The 27,244-nt window shown below is 54.5% G+C and overlaps 1 protein-coding gene and 1 long non-coding RNA gene across 6 annotated transcripts in view; one reads left to right on the forward strand and one right to left on the reverse strand.

Moving 5' to 3' along the window:
- Positions 1-26,556, reverse strand: USP2 (ubiquitin specific peptidase 2). Of its 5 annotated transcripts, none has more exons than XM_077960628.1 (13): positions 25,455-25,596; positions 17,545-18,359; positions 4,996-5,046; positions 4,361-4,484; positions 4,055-4,166; positions 3,848-3,958; positions 3,597-3,661; positions 2,971-3,074; positions 2,803-2,883; positions 2,578-2,656; positions 2,302-2,409; positions 2,006-2,126; positions 1-1,723 (listed from the first exon to the last, which is right to left on the reverse strand). In XM_077960628.1, exons 2-13 carry the CDS (start codon positions 18,316-18,318, stop codon positions 1,636-1,638), a joined length of 1,818 nt encoding a protein of 605 aa, XP_077816754.1. In that variant the 5' UTR covers positions 18,319-18,359; positions 25,455-25,596; the 3' UTR covers positions 1-1,635.
- The window catches only part of LOC106993502 (uncharacterized), a 133,083-nt gene continuing 106,951 nt past the window's right edge, over positions 1,113-27,244 (forward strand). Inside the window, exons 1-5 of the long non-coding RNA XR_013404341.1 lie at positions 1,113-1,875; positions 3,625-3,747; positions 3,830-4,073; positions 5,254-13,442; positions 26,474-26,928. This is a non-coding gene — a long non-coding RNA (uncharacterized LOC106993502). The remainder of the gene's footprint in view (positions 1,876-3,624; positions 3,748-3,829; positions 4,074-5,253; positions 13,443-26,473; positions 26,929-27,244) is intronic.

The following is a 27,244-nucleotide window of genomic DNA, read 5'->3' on the forward strand; positions in this document are numbered from 1 at the left end:
TGATTTCTCAAAGCTATTATTTATTCTGTACAAGGTTCCACTGTACATTAGACATTCTTCTACTCTTGCTTACACAGTAAACAAGTGTACACTTGCCCTTGGGCTCAGGTTCACAGGTCTTCCCTGGAGAAGGGTGTCAGGCCAGTAAAACTCAGGGTGTCTTTCTCTGATGCCTCCACCTGGGGGCCTGGAACGTGCCAGGCTCCACGGGGCACAAGCCGGGCCCAGCTGTGTGGGTGAACAGCTTTACTCGCTAGGACAGCACAGAGTTTTGTCCAACTATGTAGGGCAAAATTGAGCCCACAGGTAAGAACCATACAACGGAGGCAAGATGGCCCCAAATACCCAGACTCCAGCTCCCAGGGCAGGACTGGAGACCAACGCCAAGAAGGGCTGAGGGGCGGCCTAGGCATCCCTGAGAAACTCGGTCCAAAGGGCCTATTGTCTAGGAGGCTCTGAGAAGGGGGCGGGGGCAGGAAGGCCGGAGGGAAAGGGGTGTTAAGAGAATAAATAAAAGGGGAGAGAAGCTCTAGGGACGAGGGGCTTGTGCTATCCTTCAAACAGCTGGGGAGCAGACCAGGGGTGGGTTAGAGGACGTAGGCGGGAAGAACTTGATGCACCGTTGGAAGGAATCTCCTACCTGCTTTCTTCTTCGCCTCACTGCAATGCACAACGAGCCAGGGCTAAGGGCAGGATCCCTTTCCCGGGCGGGTGTGAACATGGCACTGGGGAAAAGGGAAGAGGCTGAGGGATATTTCAGGGAGGGGCAGTTACCCCCTGGTCCCCAAATGCTATAAGGCACAATTCTTGGAGGCAACTAAATTCCATTCATAACATTAAAAAAAAAAAAAAAAAAAAATCCCAAACCCCCCAAACAGAAACTTGTTTTAGATCCCAGGTCTACTGTGGCTGTGCTTGGGGCCTGGCCAACGCCCACCTAGCACCACGGCTAGCATTAGAAAAGTTGTACTTGGAAAAACAAAGGACCAGTGCAATGTCCCAGCTATGAAGAGGCCTGAAGGAGAGCACTCCAGTCTGAACACTTTAGTTATGGAAATTAAAAAAAAAAAGTTGGACTTTTTAAAAACCAAAACCAGCGTTTTCCAAAGATGTCCTTTCGTCTGTCCCCTGGAGTTAGCAGCGTGAAGAGGGCTCTTGGCTCATGGGTGTTTTCGGGCTCTGGACCGGCGAGCGGTGCGGGTGGAGATGGGCGCCGGCTCCTCCGCGGCGCGGGCGTCCAGGCGGCGATGCTCCCAGCAAGCTCCAGAGGGCGCTGTCCCCTCGGAGGCGCGGGCACTGCGGCGGGCAGCGGCGCAGCGAGGGCCTGCTCTCCACAGACGCGGTTGTTTCTGACACATAGGAAGCCCACAAGTTTACAAATGCAAACGGAGACGCCGAGGGCACGGGGCGACGCTGGCTCCACGTCCAGGCGATCTTCCCTGCCGGGCCACAGCTCATGAACGCCCGGCTGCTTGCTCCAGACCCTGACCAGGCTGCGTCCACTCCTGCTCGGCAGCTTCAGGTTTGTTTTTCTCGTCAGGTTTGCGTGTTGTTGTTGTTGTTGTTTTTGTCTTTTTAAGAAACTTAGGGAGCGGGGCCACCACGGGGAAGGGAGAAGGGACGTGGCTCCTGGCGCTACATTCGGGAGGGCGGGCTGGCCAGTTCGTAGAAGAGCAGGTAGGCGTCGCTGGTGCGCACTTGGCTGGAGGACATGGGAGTGACGCTGCGGAGAGTGGGGAGTCAGCCCGGAGAGGGGGCAGGACCCGGAGACCCCGCGCCGGCCTCTTCCGGTGCCCCCGAAGCCGGCCGGCCTTTCAGGGAGGCTCCCCACGGGCAGCGGCTTCGTGACCCTGAACTTTCCCATCCATTCTAGGTGTAAGCCGTGGGTTGGGGGTGGGGGAGGGTGGTGGGGGTGGGGGAGGGTGGTGGGGGTGGGGGAGGGTGGTGGGGGTGGGGGAGGGTGGCTGGCTCCAGCCAGGGGCTCCAGCCCTGCCCTGGCTCTCACCTGGAGTCGTTGAAAGTGTGCCACTCGCCTGTCCCTGGGCTGCGACAGTAGGCTGTATAGTGGCCACCCATGGTGGTTCCGGAGTGATTGGACACAGCATACAGGTTGTAAACAGCATGGTCTGAGGAGGAGGCAGCCGTCAAGCCCCAGAGGCCCCCCTGCCCAGACTTCCTCCCTCCAGCCTCTCCTTCCGCGTCTCTCAGCAGCTGGTGCTGGCAGCGCCCCTTCCTCCTGCCCTCCCTCCGGCCTTGCACACCTGCGTCTTCATTCTGCCCTGTCTACTGGAAGATACTCACTGGTGTTTTCTGAGGCAAATTCTCTTAAGTCCAGGTCTCTTAGGGGGAAGTTCACAAATGTTGTGAGCTTGCTGGTTCGGATCCTGGATTCTGAGAACCGCTTCAGATCTGGCATTGACGTGAGTCAAGGACAGTCAAACCAATGCAGAAGGGCAGACAACAAAAGGAAAGCCTACACGGTCTGTTTCTTCCGACTCTGCTCCCCTCACCTGTTGGCCCCTTGTCATCAGTCCCCCTTGAAAGTCATGTCCCAGCCCTGATGGATCTTAAGGATACGGAGCACCAAGATCTTTGGGAACCTCTGGATGGAGAACTTCTTTATACACCGTTTTCTGCCTCGGCAGCGACAGCATGTCTGAGAGAGAAGACAAACAGAAAGAACTTGTGGGGGAAGTCAGTGGGCCCCAGTCCAGTCACTCCTCAGCTGGATCTGCTGGTATCAGCCTCTTCCCAGTAGGTCCCATGGAAATTTGTTCTTGCTATTACTGAAGGGTGACTTACTGGCTTTTCATCTCCATCAAGCACATCCTCTTTGGTGAAGAGCCTCATGCAATCCATTAATGTCACCTCAGGATAACCTCGCTGGGAAGGGGAAAAAAGCAAAGGTCAGAGGTCAACATGAAAGGACGGGAGAGGGAGTTCAACAAGGTGGGCAACTGGGGTGCATACCTTAGCAATGGGCAGTGAGAGGTCCCAGAAGGGGTCGAAGACTGTAGAACAGTAACCACAATCTGTACACGTCAGGGAGCTCTTTAGCTGCCCAACAAAGAGATCTGGGGAAGAAGAGAAGGCCATGAGATGCTGAAATACAGGAAACAGAGCATGGGCTTCTGCACAGCATCTTTTATTTTTTTTTGAGATGGAGTTTTGCTCTGTCCCCTAGACTGGAGTGCAGTGGCGCAATCTCGGCTCACAATAACCTCTGCCTCCTGGGTTCAAGTGATTCTCCTGCCTTAGCCTCCCAAGTAGCTGGGATTACAGGTTCCCACCACGGCCCCTGGCTAATTTTTGTATTTTTAGTAGAGATGGGGTTTCGCCATGTTGGCCAGGCTGGTCTTGAACTCCTGACCTCAGGTGATCTACCCGCCTTGGCCTCCCAAAGTGCAGGGATTACAGGCATGAGCCACCATGCCTGGCCTGCACAGCATCTTCTTTCTTGCTGTTCCTGCTTTGGTTTGTTGGACACTGGGCAGAAACAGGCTTCCCTGGGAGAGTGATTCTTAGGGCTTTTTATGCTCCACTCAGGCAAGAGCAGGCAACAGTGAAAATAAGCATCTTCTCTTCCATGCGCTTACCCCCGATCCTACTGTCTTCCCGTTCTAGATATTTTCTCCACATCTGTCGGCCTTTCTCGTCATCACTGGGAACCGGAGAGAGAAGACAATTCGGTCAAAGCTCAAAACTTAAGTTTAAGGGTCTGTCAATCTAGATCCTTCATCTTCAAAAGTAAATCAGATTCTTCCCAAATCATTAACCCCAAAGTGGTGGGTAAAAATCTCGAGTTCACAAAAGTTTTGCTTCCCCACAGCATTCTCCTCTTACTTACGGAAGATGATCGAGGTTCTCAGGGTTGGACTTAGGCCTCAGTGTCACTCGGTTCACCTCATTATGGAGCCCATCCAGAAGAAAGCGAAGGAACTCCTGAGCGTCCTGCTGACTGAACCCAAAGGAAGGAGGGTGAGCAACACCTCTTATCCTAAGAACCTGCTCCTGCTGCCACCCACCCTGGAGGACATGTCTGCAAGGCCCTTACTTATAGCCGACAAAGCGCGGTGCGTATCTCTGGATCTGGGTCTTGAACTCAGATGGGCTCACCACATCATTGGGGGATGAAGTCCATATGGTCTGAATTAGTTTTGCAAACTCTATTGGAAGGAGAGAGTGTATAGGACAGCTAAGATATTTTCTATAAGAAACTCTGAAACTAGAATCCCAACAAAAAGCAAGCAGAGAAAGAAAGACAGGATAGGAGTGTCTAAGACACAACTCCTAGAACAGCCCCAGTGGAATGGAGGACCATCCAGGGGTAGGCAGGGGCATGTGACAGAGGGCCCCTCACCTTCCATGAGGGCTGTGTGTGCATTGCTGCTGTGGTGCAGGTCCCGCATGTAGAGCCTCTGGAGGCAGTAATCTCTCAACTCTCGGGTGTTGCTCAGGCACTGCAGAATTGAGTTCATGAAGCACTGCAAGAGATGACCAGGCAATCAGTGGGGAGATGAGAGTCCCACCTTCACCTCTGTTACTTACTACCAGAGGCTCTCTGGTTCATCTACCTAGAAATGAATCCTTTCATAGCCTCAAGTTCCTTTTTTCATAAGTGAAAGGGGTGAAGTGAGGCAAATCCCCACTCCAGGCATAGGTAACGTAATTGGTTATTTACTATAGGGGTGCACAAAAGGGCATGGACGCGACGGACAGAAGTGTGTGGGAAGTGATGGGTGTCCTTGAGGGGAAGGATCCAGGAGAAGAGCAGGCTGACGGGTAAAAGGGCAACTCCCTTTTAGCAGTGCTTCCTGCTGGGGATGGGTAAAGCACAGCCCAGCAATTCTGTGAAACACCAGCCGGCAAGGGCGAGTGCCAACTGGCTAAATGGGTAGGGAGTCAGCCACAACCAGGAGGGAACTCTGGTTATATGGCTCCAGTCAGGATAGTAGGGGGTGGGCCTGGGGAAGAAGCAGGCCAGGAGGAACTCACCGTGTTCCCAAGGTTTCGAAGACCAGCCAGACCCTGGGCACTCTTAGAATTCTGCAAGCAAAGAACACATGGCGATAAGGTGGAAGCAAAGATGATAGGCCTGTGCTGGGCTCTCCTGTTCAATTTTCTAACCAGCTGGGGTCACAGGCAGCAGGCCACACATAATATTCTTTCTTCAACTTTACCCGTCTATGTACTTTGTAGGAAAGAGGATTGAGGAATGCCTGTTATTTTCTTTCTTTCTTTTTTTTGAGACAGAATCTCACTCTGTCACCTAGGCTGGAATGCAGTGGTGTGATCTCAGCTCACTGCAACCTCTACCTTGTGGATTCAAGCGATTTTCCTGCCTCAGCCTCCTGAGTAGCTGGGACTACAGGTGTGTGCCATGACGCCCAGCTAATTTTTTGTATTTTTAGTAGAGATGGGGTTTTGCAATATTGGCCAGGCTGATCTTGAACTCCTGACCTCAGGTGATCCAACCGCCTCGGCTTCCCAAAGTGCTGGGATTATAGGCGTGAGCCACCGTGCCTGGCCTAAATGCCTGTTATTTTCAACACCCAACAAAAATATTCTTCAGGGCTTTGCTTTATTATGTATTGACTATGTATCTCCCTGTCCCCCATATTTATGTTATTCTCCATTCTCTGCTATAGTGGAGACTGGGAATTCACATATTTGGTACATATTGACTCCTTACTATAAGAAATTTCGAGTCCCAAATCCAGGTGCTATCTCAAATGACCTATATTTGTACTCCTAGAAGTCCAATATATAAAGTAGCTCTCATAATAGACACTTTGAGGAGGTTTTGAAAAGTTAAATAACAAAACACCTTGAGTTTCGATCTTCAGTTGGGAAAAACTCAAGCAAGCCTGCCATTCTGAATTGCCAGAGACAGGTGAAATTCCTTCCAGCTGAGATCAGCTCCTAAGGGCTGATTAAAGGCTGGGAGAATCCTCCCTGCCTGGCTCAGGTTTCAACATCCTGACTGGCCACCGGCTGGGAATCCTGGAGATGGCAGATTGGGCCCGCAGAGGCAAGGGCCTGGCTGAAAATGCCACTCTTGCTGTTGGCCCTATAGCGGAGGCGGGTGAGGGGGCTGGAGAGAGAACAGGTGCTGGATCGAGGACTCTGAGCTTATTTGTCAAGGTCTCTTGGCTAATCCTGGGCATATCTCCAAGGAGTCAGAAAACCTTCAGGCTCAAAGGGTTAAAGAAACAGTTTGCAGATGAGTCTGCCACCCCCTCTCTCAGGGAGGGGACTGGGAGCAGGCAACTCTGGAGCAACACTGGGGCATGCGTGGGGCCAGCTCAGCCCTGATCAGAACAGGAGCCTGAAATAACTCAGCTAAAATTACTCATGCCGTGTGCTGACAGCCTATGAGGCTGTCAGCAGCTCAAAGCCCATGAGGTTGTCAGCTGGGGGGGGCGGGGAGGGGGGTGGGTGGGGGAGGAGTAGGCTGAAGGAGGGCTTTTCTCAAGAACTGCCTTACCGATCCCACAAGTAAGAGGATCCCTTCCTGGCCAGCTGTCAGGGCTAGCCCTAACAGGTAGGGAAAAAAAATATACCCAGAAAAGAGACCCAGTTTAAACCTGCAGCTAGAGAGAAAAGCCAATTGGCAGCAGGTGGGATATAAGCATCCTTGGAGAACTTGGCTAGGGCTGGCAGTATATGGCCCCAAACAACATCTGAATCTGACTTATTGACAGTAACAAGAGGGCCGCAACAGAGATAATTCCCTGGGACAAAGACCTTCTCAGCATTTTCCAGAATAGGTGAAATGCTGCGAAAGTCTCCATGTTGCCCACTCGGAACTAAATGTTAAAGCTTGCCCCCAACAGAATACCCACCCTTACGTCTATTTTTGGCAGTGCTTTATTAGTTCTTAGCCCCCGTGCCTCAGATGACATCTGTCTAAACAGGCTGCAGGGGAAAGCATTCTACCACTGGTGACCATGTCAATGTTCACCAAAGCAGGCCCTCAGCTGAGACAACAGTCACTCAGCGCTAATGGGGGTGGGGAAATGGGAAAACGGAGTCATCTGTCTACAGAAGCACTCCTGTGGTGTTTTAAGATGTTGACACTTAATTCTCACCCAGCAGTGAGGGGCAAGAAGGACACCTTGTCACCCACGATTACTATTCTTGACGATCTAACCCCTCTGTTGGCCTGGGGAGTGGGGAGATGGGAGAAGCTCCTTTAAGGCATCGTTAGGACCCTTAGTTGTTATGTTTTAGGGTGGGAGTTGATGCCTTTGTCTAAAATTTCCTGAGCTGAAAACCACATGCCAATTTCTAGGTGCTCTGTGTAGAAGGTGGGTGGATAACAGGAGTGGGGGCGACAGAGGATGGGGGAGCGGGGCTGCTCTATGCCCAGCCAGATATTCTTCTGCCAAGAATAGGAAATCAGGAGCTCCAGGGAAAGTCAGCACTTTTCATTTCAGAGGGGAACAGAATGTCCCCAGAGTGACCTTTCTTACAGGACAAACAATCCTACCTCAGGGTCGACAGAGAGAAAAGGGGCTAGAACTTCAGAAGGTGGGAGACCCTGCACAGCCAGCCTCTTTTGGCGAAAGCCAGAGAAGGGAATGACCCCAGGTGTGTTATACTGGGACACATGTGCAAAGAGTTGAGAAAGTTTGGACCCAGTCTTCCTTCCGCTGAGCCATCAGCAAACCTAGTTTTGACTCAGTAGCAAGCACTGTTGCAGGGAGCAGATGGCACCTCCACCGTCAGCAAATAGCATTCACCTTCTAGAGGAGCGGGGGCTCAGGAGAGCCCTGCCTGGGTGAATGCGGAGGTAGCATCTGGGCACCCTTCGGTAGGAGAGGCCGAGGTTTGTGTCTTCACACTCGAGACCCCAGTCAAGGGCTTTCCCGCCTACCTCACCTGTGTGGTGAGGGTCGCCTCAAGTCCTGGCTGCAGCTAGGAAGCCTGGTGTGGCCCTGGCACGGGGCAGGGCACGCACTGCCAGCATGGGAGCTGGTGCCTGTTACATAAGACCTGTCAAGCTCGGGCCCCTTATCCCTTCCCCAGGCCGCAGCGCCCAGCCTCGGCCCTGGCATTCCCCTGGGGGCTGCTTCCTCGGAGGGACCCGCTGCCCGCTGCAGAAATGGAGAGGACGGAAGGAAGGGGAAGTTACCCTCTGTCACCTGTCTGCACCTCCTCTGCCCTTCACAGGGTCAAAGGACCCCCGTCACCAACCCTTGGGAAAGAGTCCTTGGTGGACAGTGAGGGGGAGGCGGCCCCTTTCTGCCCAGCCTTCCTGGCCGGGGTTTGGCCTCGGAGGAATACCCCCGCAGGGTCCAGCGTGCTGCCCTAGCACACCGACCGAGACCCAGTCAAGGTTATGCTTTCCTGCACCTGTCCTGATAGGTGCCAGGAATTGAGAGGCCAAGAGCCACCACCTGGTGCCGGGGTCACCGAGAGGGAGGGGGAAAGTGGGGCTCGTCGGACATCCACCAGGGGAGGGGACCGCGAGTAAGCGTGCGATCACCTGGGGAGGGGGCATTCCTTGCCAGGAGACCCTGGGAAAGGAGGGGTGGGGGCTGGGAAGAATCCGTCCCTTCACCTAGGGGCGCGTGGCGGGCAGGGGCCAGGGAGAAGGCGGGACCCCAGGCTCTCGGCGCGGGGGTCCCGGAAAAGGGCCCGCGTACCTTGGCTTTGTTGAGCAGGAGCCCCACGAAGGTGGAGAGCAGCAGGGACGGGGAGAGAGGGGAGCGCGGCCGCAGCTCCTTGGCGAGGGCGGGAAAGGGGGCGGCGGGGGGCTCCTCGGGCAGGGTCACGGTGTACGAGGTGCGCATGCTGGGGGGCGGGCGGCGGGCTTTGGCCCTCGCTTAACGTTGGCAGCGGGGGCGCGGGGGGAGTCCCCGCGCGGTGCCACAGTCCAGACGCCGAAGCCGGCGGGACCGCCACAGGACACTGTCCGCGGCGCCCGGAGGTAACCGTTACCGCGGGGCCCGAACGCGCGCTCTTCCGCCTCAACCTCCCCGGCGTGCGCCGCCAACCGCCCGGGTCCCTGCTCTCGCGCTCCGGCCGACTGGCTGCCGAGCCGGCGCCTCGGGCTCAGCGACGTCAGCGCTGGGGCGGAGCTAGGCCCGCAGCCCCGCCCCACCCCGCCTCCGTCCCGCCCCCGGCGCCAGCACGCGGACCCGAACGAGGCAGCAAGGTCGGTCCTCCCCCGCCGGGCCTTCCCCGCGCTCCGCGGTCCCCCCAGCCCGCTGACCCCCGGCGAGGCAGGCCCGCGGGGGAGGCAGGACCGGAGCCCGGAGGCCCTGGCCGGCCTCGGGGTTGAGGCTTAGCTCAGGATAAGTGATCTTTGGGGCCCGTAGAGGACGTCTCCCCAAGACCCAGTGTCAACCGGGTGAACTTCCCCGAAGGCAGCGTTACACTTCCTAACTCTTGGGGGGCTGCAAACCATTTGGAGAACGTGATGAAAGCTTTTCCCTCTTCAGGGCGAAATACGCATATGCACAAGCTTTTGTCTAGCGTTCTGGGGGTGCTCAGGCCCTGGTGAAGCCCCAAATTCATGCAGTCAGTGGAGGTCAGTGGGCCCAGGTTAAGAAGATAGACCTGCACGGTCTAGGGGCTCAGCTGCCCTCCTCGTAACAGTCCTGTCTGGCCTCTTTCAAGAGAGGCAGTGCCCATATTTTATAAGGCCCAATAGGTCACCTTCTCACTTGGCTTCTTTTCTGGTCTCTTCTAACCAATTACCCAGCTCCAGCTCCACCCACTCTCAAATTTGACTTGTTGGGGAGCTGGGAAGAAAGTAATAAATAGTGGGGAAATAGGCGCTCAGCTGGCACGGGGGCGAGTGTTCTACTCTGACCCTAAGCACAGCCATGCTTGAAGATCAGGGGTCTTTAGGCTTCATTTCTGATGCTCCACCCCTCCACCTAACAGGGAAGCTCACGAATCTGCCTAGAGAAAGTGTCTTGTTTGGAGCTTGCTGGCTATTTTTAGCCAGTATTTTTAGCATTTAAAAATACTCCAAGAGGCAGCAGTGTATGCTGTTACTCATCTGTGGGCTCCTTCTGTTCCTTCTGGTGTGCTCATCCCCACATGTACACGCACACATGACCACAGCTACATGGGGACTGTGTCCAGGACACATGTATGGCGGTACCCTAGGCCACCCACAAAGCAGCAATTTCATGCCAATGAGAGAGGAGTGGGGACAGTGGCCCCCTCCCCTGTGTGCCAGCAGTGTGGTGGGAGGAGGGGGCAGGGGACAGGAACCACAGGCAGTCTGCTTGTGATCAGTGAGAGTGGGCATGTGAGGACGGGTGATCTCTACAGTCACTGTCCTCACCCAGATTCTGACTGAACCTGGACCCTGGACAAGCTGCAGCAGCCTTTCTCCAAGCCTCCTTTCCAGCCAGACGCTTTCAAGCCAGCCCTACACCATCTGAAGCAATGTTTGCATCTGATCATCTGATCACAACTAGAGCACCTGCCCTTGCATCCAGTCCCGAAGCCTCAGGTAGCCTTTCTCCAAGGCTGTCTGTCCAAAGGCCCACCACCCTCAGTCTTCTCTGACCACTGCTCTCGACCAGCCTGTGCTTATCCTCTGCTGAAAAACCAAAACTGCCACTCATTAAGTACTTATTAGATCCCAGGAACTGGGTTAAGGGTTTTATATATATTATCCCAGTTAATTTCTATAATAACATCATGCTGTAGTAACTACTACCTCTATTTTATTTATTTTTTATTTTATTTTATTTTTTGAGACAGAGTCTCGCTCTGTCACCCACGCTGGAGTGCAGAGGCATAATCTTGGCTCACTGTAACCTCCGCCTCCCGGGTTCAAACAATTCTCCTGCCTCAGCTTCCGGAGCAGCTGGGATTACAGGTGCGCACCACCATGCCTGGCTAATTTTTGTATTTTTAGTAGAGATGGGGTTTCACCATGTTGGCCAGGCTGGTCATGAACTCCTGACCTCAAGTGATCTGCCCATCTCAGCCTCCCAGAGTGCTGGGATTACAGGTGTGAGTCACCGCGCCCGGCCTATTACCTCTGTTTTATAGGTGAAGGACCTTAAGCCTAGAGAGGTCAAATGAATTTCCAGGACTGCAAAGTTAATAAATGACAATGTGGGGCTTTGTCTTACAGCAAAACCCACGCTTTTAACAGGAAATTCTGAGATGTACTTCTTGCTCTCTGCCAATTACCTACTTGTAAATTCTGCCTAAAATTTGCATCTTCCAAAAGACTTCCCTAATTAACTCCACCCAGCTCTAAACTCTCCATTACTGCATATCCTCAGTCTATGCGCATTCAGTTTGCATGGTGTTAATTTATCTTAATATGTTTATCTTTGTTTTATAAGTGTTTCAAAGAGTCCTATAAATGGTCTTAGATTGCGTGTGGCTTGTCATGGTTGTGCCAGCACACCGAAACCTCCTCAAGGGCAGGGTTGTGGATTCGGTTCTCTTAGTGGGTTCTTAAAAAACGGTGTTGATCTTGTCTCTAAAGAGGGCCAGACCAGGCTCTGCTGGGAATCCTGGGAGTCCCACTAAGCCTCAGAGGGTGGGGTGTGAGTCTGGTTTTGCATGTTGAACACATGTGCTGCTGGGCTTGGGGGGACCTGCCCAAGAGGTGCTCACCCACTATAGCATTTGGCCTGTTTCCCCATGACTTAGACACAGTGATGTAAGCACTCCCACCCAGGACATCTGGGTGTTCTGCTAGCTTGCTCTCCCTCTTCCCTGGGATTTAGGAGGTTAGAGGGGTTGCTAGGAGCAGGGAGGGCCAGAGGCAAAAGCTTTAGTGTGGGAGCACTTTGAGAAGTCTGGGGTGGGAGGAGAGAATCCACACAGGGTCCAGTCTAGTCAAGCAGGTCTGACTGCTGCAGGACACGGCCACAAAGGACCTTGGCTCATCTCTCAGCCAGCCAGGTCTCTGTGAGACCCTTTCTCTTCACTGCCATTCTTGGAGTGGGATGGATACAAAGGATAGAGGCTTCTGGCATCTGAATCCGGCTCTGGCTCAGTGACTCTCTGTGCTTCAAATACACTAAGCTAATCTGAGCTGGGCTCATTCCTGCATCCGGACTGCTGTTCCTCAGAACCTGGGCTTGGCCTGCTTCCCCTGTAGGATAAGTAATTGTTTTCACCTTAAGTCCTTCCTGGCATGAGATGGAGTGATATAAATGAAAGTCAGGGCTAGCTCTATGAGGGCTGGGACTGAGAGTATTCTGCTTCTCTTAGATCTGCGTGGGCAGCTTGGGCCAGGGTTTGGGGACACTGCTGGGGCTAAGGCAGATGTCTCAAAGCCTGGCTCCCAGCATGTGCCTGCGATTACCACAGCAAATGGACAGACCGGTGGCCTGATTGATTGATGGATGAAAAGGTAGGGGCTCTGAGTCCTTGTTAAGGGTTGGGCTTTTGCCCCACAGTGCACCTTGGGGAGAGAGGGTCAGCCTATCCTCCCCACTCTGTGTAGGAAGGTCTGCTTCCCTGCATGACATGGACCCCAAGAGGCCAAAAGCTCTGCACTCCTTTGAGGCCAGGCAGTCTGGCCTGAACCAGCTGGATTCCAGAGGCCCACACACCTCCTTCTTTTGCATATATCTCTGTCCGGGGTGCTGGTTTTATGTATATATTGAGGTGAGAAGGTACAAGGGGCCACGTGTGCAGCTGTGGGCTCTGAACATGGCGTTCATTTCTGCAGCCGGTGGTCAGTGGAGCGGCTCCCCCAGGGGCAAGGAACATTTTGCCAGGCTTGGATTAACTTCTGCATTGCTGAGCCCCACCCCAGCACCACATTAACTCATGAAGACATCCTGGAGTGGGGGTGGAGGAGGAGGCGGGAGGATGGTGCTGGGCACCGATTGAGAAATTGAGCCTGGATAAGGCAGCACCAAGGCTAACAGCCAGGATACAGCCCACAGCCGGTCTGCAAGGGATGGCGACATCAGTGTCTTGCTGATTCTAGTCACAAGCCACAAACCCACTGCCCTTTCCTTCGCAGCAGCTAGGATAGCTCCTGGTCGAGGGGTCCCTCTGGCTTAAGGTCCTTTAGTGACCTTCTCATGCTGCCAACACAGATTCATGACTTCAGGAAGTTCAACCTCCTCAGGGTGGCTGAGTGAACCTGGTTTTGTGGGAGTAGGCGAGGACAGACCCCAGGATCTCAGGCTGCCAAGCTGGACAAACAAGGCAGCAGGGATGCAGGCCAGTATGGCTGCGTGAACGGAGCGAGAACACGAGGAACGAGAGGCGAGTTGTACTTCTCACCTAGGAGCTCCAGGACAGCCCCTGCTATCCGCAACTTGTTCTCTTTGGAGTAACCTCCGCTCACTGCAGGGCAGCATTCAAGTCCAAAGTCCCACCCGAGGGAAAAATCACATGACCTCAGCTTATATAATCTCTCTGTCACTGAACAGCTGGAACCCAAGGCTTCTGAAGATGAGTCAGCAGCCCCAGTGGCAAATAGGACCCAGGTATTCAGTTTCCCAGACCTTTTGCTCCTAGAAACAGGTCCTGGAGCAGAGGGTAAGGGTGTCGAAGAGACTGGGTGGGTGAGAATAGGCTGGGCCAGACTCTGAGCCTCAGCCCTGGCTCTGCGTCCGAGTTGCAGGTGCCCAGCTTGCTGACTGTGCTCTGGAGGGCCCTGGGCCAACCCCTGGCTCTTCTTGGGGAGAGGAGAGGGTAGCCTGGGCAGGGCGGGGCAAGGGCTGGGCAGAGGCCAGCGGGCAGAATGCCAGGACTAGGGAGGAGCAGCTGGAGGGGTGGAGCAGAGGGGGATTAGGAAGGATTGTAGGGGTTAAAGCGCAGCCCTGGCAGGGCTCAGTGGGAACAGCTTGTCCTTCCATAGGCCCTGGGAACAGGAGAGGTGGGGCGGAGTGGGGAGATGACAGGGTTGGGACTGGGGCTCCTGGCTCTCTGCAGGGCTGAACCACCTGGACTGACTTGGAGTCCCCACTGGGGGTAGTGAATGCTTTTTTTTCCACCATCACTTTTCCTCCTCTCTGCATTTTAAGCAGAAGGTGGAGTCTCAGGAGAGGCCCTCGTTATACAAGTGCTGAGCTGCACCCCCCTGGCCTGGCATTTTGTTGGTGCTTACACAAGCATGGGGAGGGGATAATTCTGAATTTATGTGGTGCCCCCTCCCCCCCGCCCCTGCCAGCTCTGTACTCATGCTCAGCTGAGTCTGTGATATTCAAAGGTTCGTTTTGAATGTTACTGTTAATGAGGGAAAGAAGTCTGGCTAGAACCGTTCTCCCTGGTCACAGCCTGCTGTTGACCTCCCTTAATGAATGCCAGCTGTCGCTCCGGTCAGCTACCCTGAGAACCCCCTGGGACACAGGATGTACTTTTTTACCTCTGTTTCTCCCACGGGGTTGGTACGGGGGGGACTTCCTACTCTAGTCAGCTGCCAAATGACCCCTTTCTATGATCTCTTTTCCCCCCTTAAGTTTAAATGACCTCTTCCGCAGCATTTTATTGATTTCACATTCCTCCACCTTCATTATTTGCTTTGAGCCTCACGGCATGCTTGTGAGGTGGGCAGGGCAGGCGTGATTGTTCCCTTTTATAGTCTGGGAAATACAGCCCAGCTGATAGGTATCCAAGGTTAGAGCAGCCAACTGTTCCTTCCACTGGTCACGAGCAGCCTGTCCCAGCCTCAGATGACCTCTCCCTTTCCCTCCACCTGTGACACTCAAGAACACCCAGGGCTGCCTTCCCATTGTACCTATTTAATAACTTATTTCTCGGCCAGGTGTGGTGGCTCGCACCTGTAATCTCAGCGCTTTGGGAGGCCAAGGCAGGTGGATCACCTGAGGTCAGAAGTTCAAGACCAGCCTGGCCAGCATGGTGAAACCCCGTCTCACTAAAAACACAAAATTAGCCTGGTGTGGTGGTACATGCCGCTAGTCCTAGCTACTTGGGAGGCTGAGACAGGAGAATCACTTGAACCCGGGAGGTGGAGGTTGCAGTGAGCCGAGATCACACCACTGCAGTCCAGCCTGGGTGTGACAGAGCGAGACTCCATCTCCAAAAAAACAAAACAAACTTATTTCCCTAAGTGAATTGTGAAGGCACTGAGGGCAGGGACTGTTGCTCACACACATCTCTTGCCTCCCAAAGCACCGGAAGGGTACAAGGAGGACTAACATTTATAAGGCAACGTGCTAGGCCCTTTGACATACATTATATTTTCATTCCTCAAGTAATCTATGAAGTGGGAACTATGATCACTCATTTTATAGAGGAGGACACAGCTTCAGAAGCTAAGGGGCCTATCTGAGGTCACACTGCTAGTCAACTGAGCACCACAAATGAGTGCCTCAGAAGGCAAGATCCCCAGATGGAGATCTAGAAAGAAACTGGACCCAGTTTTAGAAAGAAGCGATCCAGGCCCCACGAGCAGGGTTGTTCTCACCTCAGCAAGATGCACTCTGCTCCAGGAAATGAGGATAAGAGGGGTGGAGAGAGCGGGGTGAGGTTAAATAAAGGTCTTGTACCATTGACCCTGGAGAGGCCTCTGCTGGTTGGCAGTATCTTCTGGGGCATGAGCTCAGAATGAAACACTAGCTCAACTGCAGGGCATTCCCGGCTAAAGCGCCTTATGAGTTGCTTCTGGATGAGGGTGGCAGAGTTTGTCCCAGGGCAATCTGCCACTTCTTTGAGATCCTCTCTCAAAATTCCCTTCACCTTGGCCCTGGAGCCGTGGGGAGGAGCCAGGGTTGTCCCTTCTGGAGAGGTGGAGGGCAGCAGACTCCCAGGAGGGTTGGGCCATGCCTGTGCCGGGAGGAGGCAGATTCCCAGTGGAATCTGACCCCCAGTAAAGGGGAATACTGACTGCTCTCATGGTTGGGGCTGAGGATGGGTCTGTAGTTTAGTCTGTGGTGAGGTTTTCCATCTCAGCAGGCCTAGAGATCACCCAAAGAGCTTGTGGAAAGAGCGGCTTCCCAGGCCCCATCCCGAGAGAGTTTGTGTCAGTGGGTTTGAGTGAATCGTTAAGCCCTGCAGTGACTCTGACACAGGCAGTCTGCAGACCCCACTTTAAGGAGCACTGCTGACCATGCAACAACCCTTCTCTTCTGAGCAAGGGGAGGGAGCCCTGCAGAGGCTTCTAGGACCCAAACCCCTCTGAGGAGAGCCATATTCTAATTGCCCTGGGGATGAACAGCACCAGCCGAGTCCAAGTGAATCCTGCTCCACCACAAGCCCAGCATGTGGCCCCCTGAGAGCTGATACTTTCCCCCCAGGCCAGCTGTGTTGTGACACATGTCTCTTCTCCACTCCTTTCTACAGTGGATCCAGCCCTGCCTTGTCAGGTTCTGAAAGTTCTGGGAGGCACCAGCATTTCTATCTCCTGTGCCACTTCACAGATGGCACAGCAAAGCCAAGACTCCCTAAGTAATATTATCAAAGTTGCCCTCTCAAGATGTTTACTTATGCAAGCTTCAAGGTCCTGCCCCTAGTCCTGAACCCCTGCTGCATTTGTCTGGATCAGCCCTCCAAGCAGCATTTCTTGCTGTGGCAGGCTGTTGTTTTCAAAATGTACTTGTCCTAGCAGTAGGGAGGGGTATGTAAGGTAATGGAGGAGACACAGCACCCAGCCCTTCTGTCCATATGCTTGCCTGTGCATCTGTCCACCTGCCACTACCCATGTATCCACCCACCCACCTATCCCACCACCCACCCATCCATCCATCCATCCATTCATCCATGCAATCAGCAGGTCAGCTCCCGTTGTGGGAGGCACGTGGCAGGGGATCTAGAGATAGGATTTCGTTTTCCTCCTCTGAGAGCTTGCCACCTAATGGGCACACTAATAACTACAGAAAGGCAGATGTCATCAGTGCCCCAAGAGAGGCGCGTTCAGAGATTAGTTGCGAGCAAGGCCATGCCAGCCCTTGGTCAGTCTCCAGCAGAGCCTCTTCTCTCATTCCAGCTGAGGCAGGGCTGGAATAGAGGTATTGGATTGTCTCAAGCCCTAGATAAAAATTTCTCCACTACTTTCTCCAAAGCCAGATGATAAGCCTTGCTGTCTGATACCCTAGTCCTGAGCATGCCAGTGTCACTCAGAGGAGAGTCCCTCTTCCCCTAATGTCTTATGTCCAAATATAAAGCCAGGCCTCGGGGCTAGGGAATAAAACCTGCACAAGAGGGGAGATGTAACCGCAGCAAGGACGCCCTCCTGCTACTGGGTGCACTGGTGGTCTGGGGCCCCCGCATCCAGCCCAGGTCGGGGCAGGGCCTGCAGGAGGCACTGGCATCTCAGATGGAAAAGGAGAAGGTGAGAAGAGTGGTTCACTGGGGGCAGCGGAGCATTCCTGAGAACACTACTGGACTGTCCTCGAGTGCACAGGCCCTGAGTGGGCTTTCTAGGCAGAGCAGGAAAGCCCCTCCCCTCGGCACGGAGCCCCAGGGGCACCAGACGTGCTGGGATGACCTCTCTTGTTTGTCTCCACCAGGAGCAGCCACCGGCTGCCGTCAATCATCAGTCAGGTTGGGAGTCAAGCCCTCAGCCTGGCTGTTCTGCAACAGTGGCTGCCTCCCCAGCCCATCCCCGGTCCCCAAGGGTAAACTCACCATGCTGTCTCTCCCCGGGGAGCTGGAGCGGCTGGGCCCAGGGGCCTGACCCTTTCCCTTCTCCCACAGCGTGTAGCGGCCAATGGGTCGGAAGGTTGGGCTGAGGATTTCAGGGACTCGTGAAGGAGGGGTCTGGGAGGGCACCTGAGATGCACTGCCCTTGCGACCATAGTTCTCCAGGTAGTCCACCAGGTACTCAGGGCGGCTGGCTGCCTGGTAGAGCCCCTGCAGGGTGCAGAGCTCCTTGCGCGTCCGGGCCAGCATGGGGCTGCGACCCAGGTTCCCGGGGTCTATCCGGTAGTTATCTGAGGTCCGGAGGCTGGAGAAATCCCGGGCCAGGTCTGATTGGCTGTCCGACTTCTGGGTTAGGGTCACCCCCTGGTCATAGGCATTCATGGGCAGGTAGCTGAGGCAGTTGTTGCTCACTCCATAAGGGAATCCACTGCCCCCACTGAGGCCACTGCCTGAAGGCCGCTCAGTACCCCGGGTCTGGCTCTCTGCCCGCTTACCTCCCCCAGTGATGTTGGGTCTCAGCAGGGGGCGGCCCCGGTCATAGTCCAGGATGGAGGAGGGGCCATAGGTACGGGGACGGGTGAGGAAGCTGCTGGCGGGGACCGGCTTGAAACCAAATTTCTCTTTCTCCAGTAAGGAGGCAGCCAGGTTGGCCCCATAGGAGGAGGGGGTATAGGCACCATAGCCCGACTTGGAATAGTGGGCATCTGTGTAGCGGGCTGATTCTGTGTAGCGCTTCAGGGTGGAGGAGAGCTGGGACATCCTTCAGGGTCGCACTCAGTGGGGACTGGGAGCCTCATGGGCTGAAAGACAAGGAGAGTAGTTGTCAGAGGGCCCTGCCAGGTGTCGGGCTCCCACAGACCCGCTCCCCATCCCTAGCTGGGCCAGAACCTAAGAGCTCCCAGTCCATTTCCACAAGAGACAGGCTGGCTGCTGAGAAACACACATGCACACAGGTGTGCACACGGGCTTGCTTGCACCTGTGTGTTCACGCCTCAGTGAGAGTGCAAGGGATGAGGTGGCTTTTATATGCCACACAGGGAATCAGCGCATCCTGGCCATTCAAAGACTCAAACACACAAGCAGGGGCTACCCGACGTCCACAGCCCACCAAGCCGTGCAGTCTTCCAGCTCAAATCCCATTGCCTCAGCAACTGCAGAAACTCTTGAGCTGGGGGGATGCCACAGACCCCTGGGTTGAGAATGCTGGATATTTCAGGAGTTAAGACCACTTCTGTCCCTTCTGACTTATGTGATGAGCAGGTGTCTTTTTGGAAACCTAGACTGTGCTGGAATGACCTGAAGATCATTTGGTCAGATCCCCTGTGGGGCCAAGGAGGCTCAGGAGAGGAAGTAATGGGGTGTGGGTGGGCAGGGGAGGCCGTGAGTGAGCATGCAACAGCGAGGGGCCAGAACGTGGTCTCCAGACCTTTTCCCCAGACACCAGCATCTGCTGCTGGTCCCACAGTGAGGGACACTCGTGAAGTAGAACCCACTCATGTCACTGAGCTAAGCTTCTGTTCTAAGTGGAGTTAGGGCCCTGGGCCTCCCAAGAGTTCCTCTACCAACACAGGGTTCCTCTACCGACATGGATCCGGATCCCAAATTGGTCCTGGTGATGTTTGTGCAAAGGGGGCCCCCTACAGTCCCAAATCTTGCACTGCACGTGGCATTCCCAGTCCTTCCCTGTTCCAGTCCAGCAGCTGGGGAGGGTCTAGTGAAGGAACTGCTGAATGTGGAGCTTTGAAAGCCCCAGAGGATCATGAATTTTAATCTATCTGTTGTACAGATGGGAAAAGTGGTGCTTATTTCTCCCCAGCCACACACCAGCAGAGCCAGGACTGGAATCCAGGTCTTTGAAATCCTGGCCAGTGTTCTTTCCACTTAACCTTGAGTTACCACCCCCTCATCAGATTTAGGGTCAGTTGGGGACCCCCGGAGGCCTTCCATTGCCGTAAACATGCAGCCTGTATCCAATAGAGCTGGAGTGGCAGAGGAGCAAGTAGGGTCAGAAGCCTGTCCTCAAGGGCATCAGGGGCTCTTGGGGGGCTCTCTAGGGGGACGGAAGCAGAGCCATCCAGGACTCTCAGAGTGGTGGGACTTGCCCTGTGATAGACTAGCTGGGTGATTTTGCACTAATCATGTAACCTCTCTGAGCCCCAACTTCCTCATCTGTAAATGAGTAAAACCACCATCCTCATAATTCCTACCTCACAGGGCTGTTGTGAGGAATAAATGAGATAACAACACGTGAAGGGCTCCACAATGACAGTGGTTACCATCTCCTCCCCGAGCTACTGCGAGGCAGCCTGGCTCTGCCCTCTGTAGGTCTATGATAATATCAGGGCTGGCTGTCTCCCAGCCTGGCCAGCCTCTAGCCTCAGCTTGGGACACCAGGCCTCCCCATGCAGCCCCCAGCGAGAGAAGCAGGCAGTGGGCAGACATCTGGCCACTCAGCAGACACTGGCTGGGCAACCCAGCCCATCAGGGCAGAGAGGAGATGGTGCCAAACCCCAAATGCAAGGGCTTGGCAGAAAGCTCTAGAATCCCAGTCCACACAAGGCTTTGGGGTAGGTACAGGGGTGAGAGATGAGCAGGTAGCTTCTATATAGGACCCAGAACAGCATTTCTTGACCCTGCCTGAGAACTCCAGCAGTTTTCAGTCCAGGCTGACATCAGAAAGGCCTGGTCCATCTTATTGTCCTTTTGCCACCTGGCCCAGGGGGCCCCGGCCCTCCATGTATACTTCTTTGCCCACTGTGCCCAGCACAACTTTCACCCCTTTCTAGGGAAAGGTAACTGGGGGATGACATTACACAGGGTTAGAGGGAAACCGTAGCGGGAGAGACAGACAGAGGCACAAGGTGGGGGTGGGAGGCCCAGTCCTGCTCTATTTCGCTTTGGAGAACTCTATCAATAATGCAAAGTCAAAGAGATTCCAGGTCTCAGGAGCTGGGCTCTGGGACACCAGGCAGCCAATCAGATACAATCCCCACAACAAGGGTATGAGCTCATGGCTCCTCCCCACAGCTCTCCCTCCCCCTCCTCCACACTAAGGCTCTCAGGGAATTGGTATTCTACGGGCAGCGCCCCAAGCCCGTGACATCCCTTGGCCCTGCTGATGACGCAGAAGTGCTGGGGCCAAACAAGGTCCAGAGGACAGCGACAGACAGCTCTGAAAGGCTTTAGAGCTGGAGTTGGGGCCACACCTCTGGCCCACAGATTCCCAGGAAGGCTCCCAAATCCCCACTCTCCTTTCCATCTGGCAGGTGATTGCCAGACCCCTCCCCCTCCTCCCAGCAGCCCTAAGAGTCATGCCATCACTAATACTCCATGGAAGCTGCTTCTCGGCTCTGACATCTAGCTACAGTTCCCACGTCTGGGGAGAGGGTTCCTATTGGGGTGGGGGCCTTCCGCATGTCTCTCCCCTCCCACAACCCCCAGTTTCACTCTCAAAGGTCCTAGCACCTTCCAGGTGAAGGCACAGCCTGGGTTGGTGCCCCTTGGCATTACCTGCACAGCTGTCCCTGGAGGCCACAGAATGCACTATGGGCAGGAGAGCGGGCTGGGGCCCTGGCCGGAGTCTCGCCGCGCAAGACAGGGACAGGACGGGCACTCACATGGCTGCGAGTCTCCCTGTTGCCACAGGAACAGCCTGAACTGAATGGCCCTTTCATGGGACAGTGGGAGGCAAGCCGATTGGCTGGGATCCCCCATACCCCTCCCTGCCCAGTGCGGGGCCCCTGCTGCCCAGCTTCTTTCACTGTTTACCCAGAGCTGGCAAGTACAGGCACGCAGCTCCAGGCAGCGCCTCCCCAGGTGTCCGCCACCTTGGACAACAGGGGCAGTCCCCTGCCCAGCTCCTCTTCCTGGCCATCTTCACTGAGGTGTCTGGACCCTTCCTTCTCTGTCAGAGATTCCTGTCATTTTGCACAGTTTCCCTCTCCTGGGAGGTGCAGCAGCACTCCTCTGCACAGAGGCCTGGGCTTCCTGTCAGGACATGTGAGCCAAGCAGCTGTCACCCCAGCCGGCTGGTGCTGGTCACCTCTGAACCAGGCCCCAGGCATGCTGAGTACTTCACATGCAGCTTCTGAGTCCATCTTCTCTGCGGCCTCACATCAGCTCTCATCGGCCCTCGCCATGTAACACATTCTTCTAGGTGTGCTTCATACACAGAGCACCCCAAAAAGTCTTAGTGTGGGTTTAAGCTGGAGTTCTTTCAGACATAAATGTCTCCAACTTACACACCTCTTTGGACAGATTAAATTATTTAAATTAAAATTAAAAAAACATTCACAATTAGAAAATAAATATATAAGACATTTAAATATGGAAACTTTCAAATGAAGTTTTTAGCATTTGTATTTCTGAAGTTATTAAAGCTTAAAACTGCACTAAGGCTTGGGACACAGTGTATTAACTCACTGAACCCTCCCGACTCCTTTAAGCGGTAGGTGCTGTTATAATATCCATTTGCAGATGAGGAAATTGGCGATGCTGGGAGTGATGTGGATTTCCCAAAGTCACACTGGGAGCAGTGGCAGAGCTGGGCTGGACCTGTGCTCTATGCTCTGTCCGCTATAGCTGGCCTGAAGCCCAGACCCCTGCTTCACTCTTCCCTGGCTCTCCATGGGACGAGTCGGGACTGGGACCTGTAGGTGGGGTTTGAGGGAAGGACCGCCACAGGATCCAGGTGTCCGGCCTCCGGCATCTCTACACTTCCAAGACAAGGCAAAGAAATGGGCCTCCAGGCAGTCCTGGATCCTTAAATTCTCTTTTCCAACCACCTCTGCACAAGTACTCTCCTGGCGTCCCCTCCCCACGGGAGAGCCCTGGTCTCCTTCCCTCTCCTGTAGGTACAACATGGGGTGTACAGACTCCGGCAGGAGCAGCCCTCTGGATTTTCCACTGCAGGCGAATGAAAGTGAAGCCAGGTGCAACTCGAGCCCTAGAACAATGCTGATCGGCCGCGAGATGGTCCAGGAAGCCTCCATTTCACCCACTGTGCCAAGCCCCTGTGTGTTCCCTGGCAGCAGCATCTACCCCAGCTCAGAGCCTTGGGTCCCTGGCCTGGTTATGAGCAAGTCCCTAGCCTCCTACCCTGGCTGCAGCTTGGCCCACTCCTCAAGGTACCCATGCTGGGTGAGTCAGGGGTTAAAATGAACCCCGTCCCCCTGGGGCAGCCAACCCCTTTGCTTCAGCCACTGTCACTTCCTGTTGCTCATGTGAAGGGCTCCCTAACCTGCCAAGCCAGGGGAGGAACTTGCTCCCCAGGAATTCCAGGCACTCCTGGCCCTGGGGGCAGGGGATGGGTGATGCCCCACATCACCCATCTGCCCAGATCTGCTTGGCTTTCTGAGGGTGAAAGCCTGCTTTGCTACTGGGGCCTGGATAGAGAACCTCTAGCTGAGTTTCAGAAGCATGCCTAAACAGGGTTAAGTCTTCCCTCCTACTCAGGTGCCCAGAAAAGGTGAGTGGGGAGTCCCAGCCAGTCCCGCCAGGTGGCTGGGAGTCTCCACAGTGGTGACCTCAGAGCCTCCTGAAGCCACTTGCTAACAGCATCAGAATGTGCTGACCTTGAAGGACAAGGCGGGTGAGAGGGGCCCTGTCTCCTTCCATCTGCACTTTGACCCGCCCTCCCAGCTGCTCCGGTCACCTGCTGCACTATCTGGGCACAAGTGTCTGGTCCTAGAGGATGGGATGAGGGAATCCTGGCAGGTGTAGAGGACGTGGGTAGAGTAGGGGATTGTGGGGGCAGGAGCATATTTATGCTCAAACAGTCCTTGAACTCAGCCTACTCCTCTCAGGCCCCAGGGCCTCAGCTGGCCCCCTCCTCTCCAGCCTGTCACTAGGCTCTGTCTATCAGGGGCTAGCACCCACTGATCCACCAGCTTAATCCTCTTGCCTGCCCTGGCAAGGGGTCATCCAAGGGAATTTGGGTCCATTTCTCTTTCTCCTGCTCCCAGTAGTTACCCAAGAGCTGGGGGAGGGGAGGAGGTAAGATAAAGAGATTGGAGATTAAGGCAAGAATCCTGACTGGTGGAGAAGAAGTGGGTGGGCCCAGGGCAGTTTCTATAGGGTGCTCCTTGATTTGGGGTTGTGAGTGGGGTGGGCATCTCTATGCTTCCAAGACAAAGCAAAGAAATGGGCCTCCAGGCAGTATTGGGATCCTTAAATTCTCTTTTCCAACCACCTCTGCCCAGGTACTCTCCTGGTGTCCCTTCCCCAGGGGAGAACTCTGGTCTCCTTCCCTCTCCTCTAGGGCCTTATCTTTCCTCTGTTCTCAGCCTCCGGAGGAGCCTTTGGTCTTGCCCCTGACACCCACCAGGCCCAGTGGAGTGGCCTCTTACATGCTATCCTAGATACACTGATGTCTTTCCTCTAGGTAGAGTCCCAGAGAAGCTCAGATACCAAAGGGGCAGCTACTGACCTGTGTCCAGGGGCACTGGATGGGAGCTGGGGGCTTCTTCTTCCACAGCAGGGCAGGGAATGCAGTGGAAAGTCCAGAAGCTGGAGCCTGACTCCGGGCTGGGTAATCCGGAGCTCAGGTTACTGACTCCGATATATATAGTATCTTATCTGACCTCGCACACTTGCAGAGATGGTGAGCGCAACTCACTTGCATTCCAAGCCCCGGGAGAATTAAAGGGGCAGTGGCATACCCACCCTTGAGGGGCTGCCCTTTCAGGCCAGTGCCAGCCAAGGAGGTCTGTAAGGACTCTTGGAAGGGGGGCATTTTGAAGGGGAACAATGGGGAGATTCAAGAGGAAAGAGGACTGAAAAGAGCACGGAGGGGTGGGGGTGGAACTTGAGACAAAAAGACGGAGAAAGTGGATTTTCCAGAGCAGTCAGTCACAGGATTAGAGAACAGGAAGAAGCCATACTGTTAGCCCCACTCTTAATTTTGAGATAGAGTAAACCTAAAGAAAGAAAGCAGCTTGCTCAAGGGCATATACAGATAGCCAGAAGCAGAAAGGGGACTAGTACTCAGGTTTCAGTCCAACGTTCTTTTCTAATGGACTTCTCGGCCTGGGCTTGGAGGCTAGTTCTTTCCCTTATTGGCTCCAAAATAGTGGATAAGTCACTTAAGTTCTCTGAATCTTAGCTATTTAATCTACAAAACAGGAATAATAATAATAATGGTCTATCTCAGTTGTGAGGATTAAATAAATTAATATTTGTAAATTTCCTGGCCCATAGTAAGAGTTCAGTAAACATGATGATTATATTGAATACTTCCACTTATTATAATTAGTGGTATTATTAGTAATGGCACCTTACCAGGAGAACTTTCCTAGGGAGAAAAGGAAGGTTACTCCTGGGGAAGGGTTCTTTTCTGTCTTTCTTTCTTTTCTTTTCTTTCTTTCTTTTTTTTTTTTTGAGACAGAGTCTCCCTCTGTCTCCCAGGCTGCAGTGTAGTGGCATGATCTCGCCTCACTGCAAGCTCTGCTTCCTGGGTTCACGCCATTCTCCTGCCTCAGCCTCCCGAGTAGCTGGGACTACAAGTGCCTGCTACCATGCCCAGCTAATTTTTTTGTATTTTTAGTAGAGACGGGGTTTCACCATGTTAGCCAGGATGGTCTCGATCTCCTGACCGCGTGATCCGCCCGCCTCGGCCTCCCAAAGTACTGGGATTACAGGCATGAGCCACTGCTCCTGACCAGACGTGTGCCTTTCTAATGCCAGAGAACAGTCCCAAGGTTTTTTGAACTGACCATGTCCCATAACCGGGAAGGGCAAACAAGGCTTGCCATCTTCCTAGATGTCCAGTCCACCAAGCAGAGAAAGGCCAAGCCCATTTGGGCTCCTTCCCCCTTTGCCTAGAAAAATACGGCAAGCACAGCTTCCCCCAGACCACCAGGAGAATGCTTGGCCCCTCTGGGGTGGTTCCACTCTACCTGTGGGAGGGCTCAGGATTCCAGGGCCACAGAGCCGGGCTGGGCAGGGTCACAAGAGGAAGGAACAGGGTTCTTAGCCTCTCTGGCCTTGGTGCACTTGTCTGCTCCCAGGACGTTTTCTCGATGGCTCTCCCCCAGGACTGGGAGTACCCAGCTTGGTGCCTCCACCCTGTCTTAGCACAGGCTACTGACTCAGCCCAGGTCCTGATGATGCACTTCAGAGGACGCCCTCATTCCAGTCCTCATTCTGACTCTAGTCTGACTTGCATCTACAGCATCAAAGGAAGGGGCCTGCCTCGACCTTAGTCCAGTCAGTTCTCCTTTCCTCTGCTTTACCGGGGTCCATCTGGGGGATGTTCTCATGCCCATTCCGGGGGAGGTGAGCAGCCCCTACCACTACCTCCAGCTCAGTCCCATTCTAAAGGCAGCCAGGTCAGGAGGTAGGATGTTCACTCTTCAGGGAAGGGCTGGAATGGGTTGGCTAGGGCTTCCCTTGACTGTTGAGAAGTTGCTCTCTTCGGAACACCGCGTGCATGCTTCTGGTTTGGGATTGGTGAGAATTTCAAAGCTGCCTTTTTCTGGTTAGGGATTGGTGGAAAATCTCCCTTTCCGCTTAATTGTTGCACACCCCATGCCCCCAACCCCCTTTAGCAAACTGACCAGATACAACCCGGGCAGCTTTAAGAGCAGCGAGTGAGCTGCACGCACACATGGGGAGGGGTGTCAGTGTCACTCTTGGGCCACATACCACCGATATACCAGGGCACAGCGAGGAGGACCCGCCGAAGCAGCATTTCCTTAGAATACACTGATCAACACACAGATGGCTTTTCCTGGCACCCTGGGCTGTCAGCAGGCAGCCCTCACACAACTGGCAGACACAGCTGGAGCGTCCCTGCACAGCCGGCTCTCTCCCTATATTTCTAGTGTTCACTCTGCCCAGGCTGTCGTGAACACCTTACTTTCTGAGCCCCAAACCGGCACTGATCCCCGAATCCCCCCTCCCCGATTCCCGACAGGTGGCACGTACCTGCCTCTTCTTGGAGGATGGACGAGTCGAACCGGGCACAAGCATGGAGCTGCGGGTGAGTCCCGGCTGGCGCTGGCGCTGGCGCTGGCGCGGCGCAGTCCGCAGCTGACGCAGAGAGCTCCCCGGCCTCGGCTCCTGCCTGCCTCTCTCCCACCTCCGCCGGGGTCCCAGAAGGGACCTCCCCGGGAAATCGGCGCCACCCAGCGGGCAGCCGCCTCATCGCGCCTGGGCCGGCAGAGCCACACCCCCGCGTCTCGCGTCACTGAGTCGCGTCACGGCTATTGGCTTGTTCCTATTGTGGCGTCATTAGAGCCCGGCCCGGCTGGGGTCTCCCAGGCAACCGATATACACAGAGAACCACGTGGAGGAAAAGCACGCGAGTTTGGAGTGGGTGGAGCAGGAACAGAGGTGGACTGGAATGTCACACGACGGGGCAGCTGGAAGGTATTGGGAAAGAAGAGGGGTCATGGGAGAAGGCTCGGAACTTGAGCCCCGGGGCATATCAACTTCCAGTTTTTAGGGAAGGCTAAACATCCCCCACTCCCCTTCTCACCGGACTGGGGGAGGTCCTGTTCCTCAGCCTCTTCTCTTTTTCTTTACTCTCAAAGACACTCGCCGCTCATTTTACTTCCATGGGACCAGTGATTAGTGATGAGTGCCCGAGTGGGTAAATGGAGGCACTGAGTCAATGGAAGGAATTCTCTTTGGTCTTTTCAAGAAAAAGCCGAGACAACACTTGAATTTTTGCTGATCCCGTTAC

The sequence above is a fragment of the Macaca mulatta genome, chromosome 14 (assembly GCF_049350105.2).
Source record: "Macaca mulatta isolate MMU2019108-1 chromosome 14, T2T-MMU8v2.0, whole genome shotgun sequence".
In the NCBI taxonomy this organism is placed as follows: Eukaryota; Metazoa; Chordata; class Mammalia; order Primates; family Cercopithecidae; genus Macaca; species Macaca mulatta.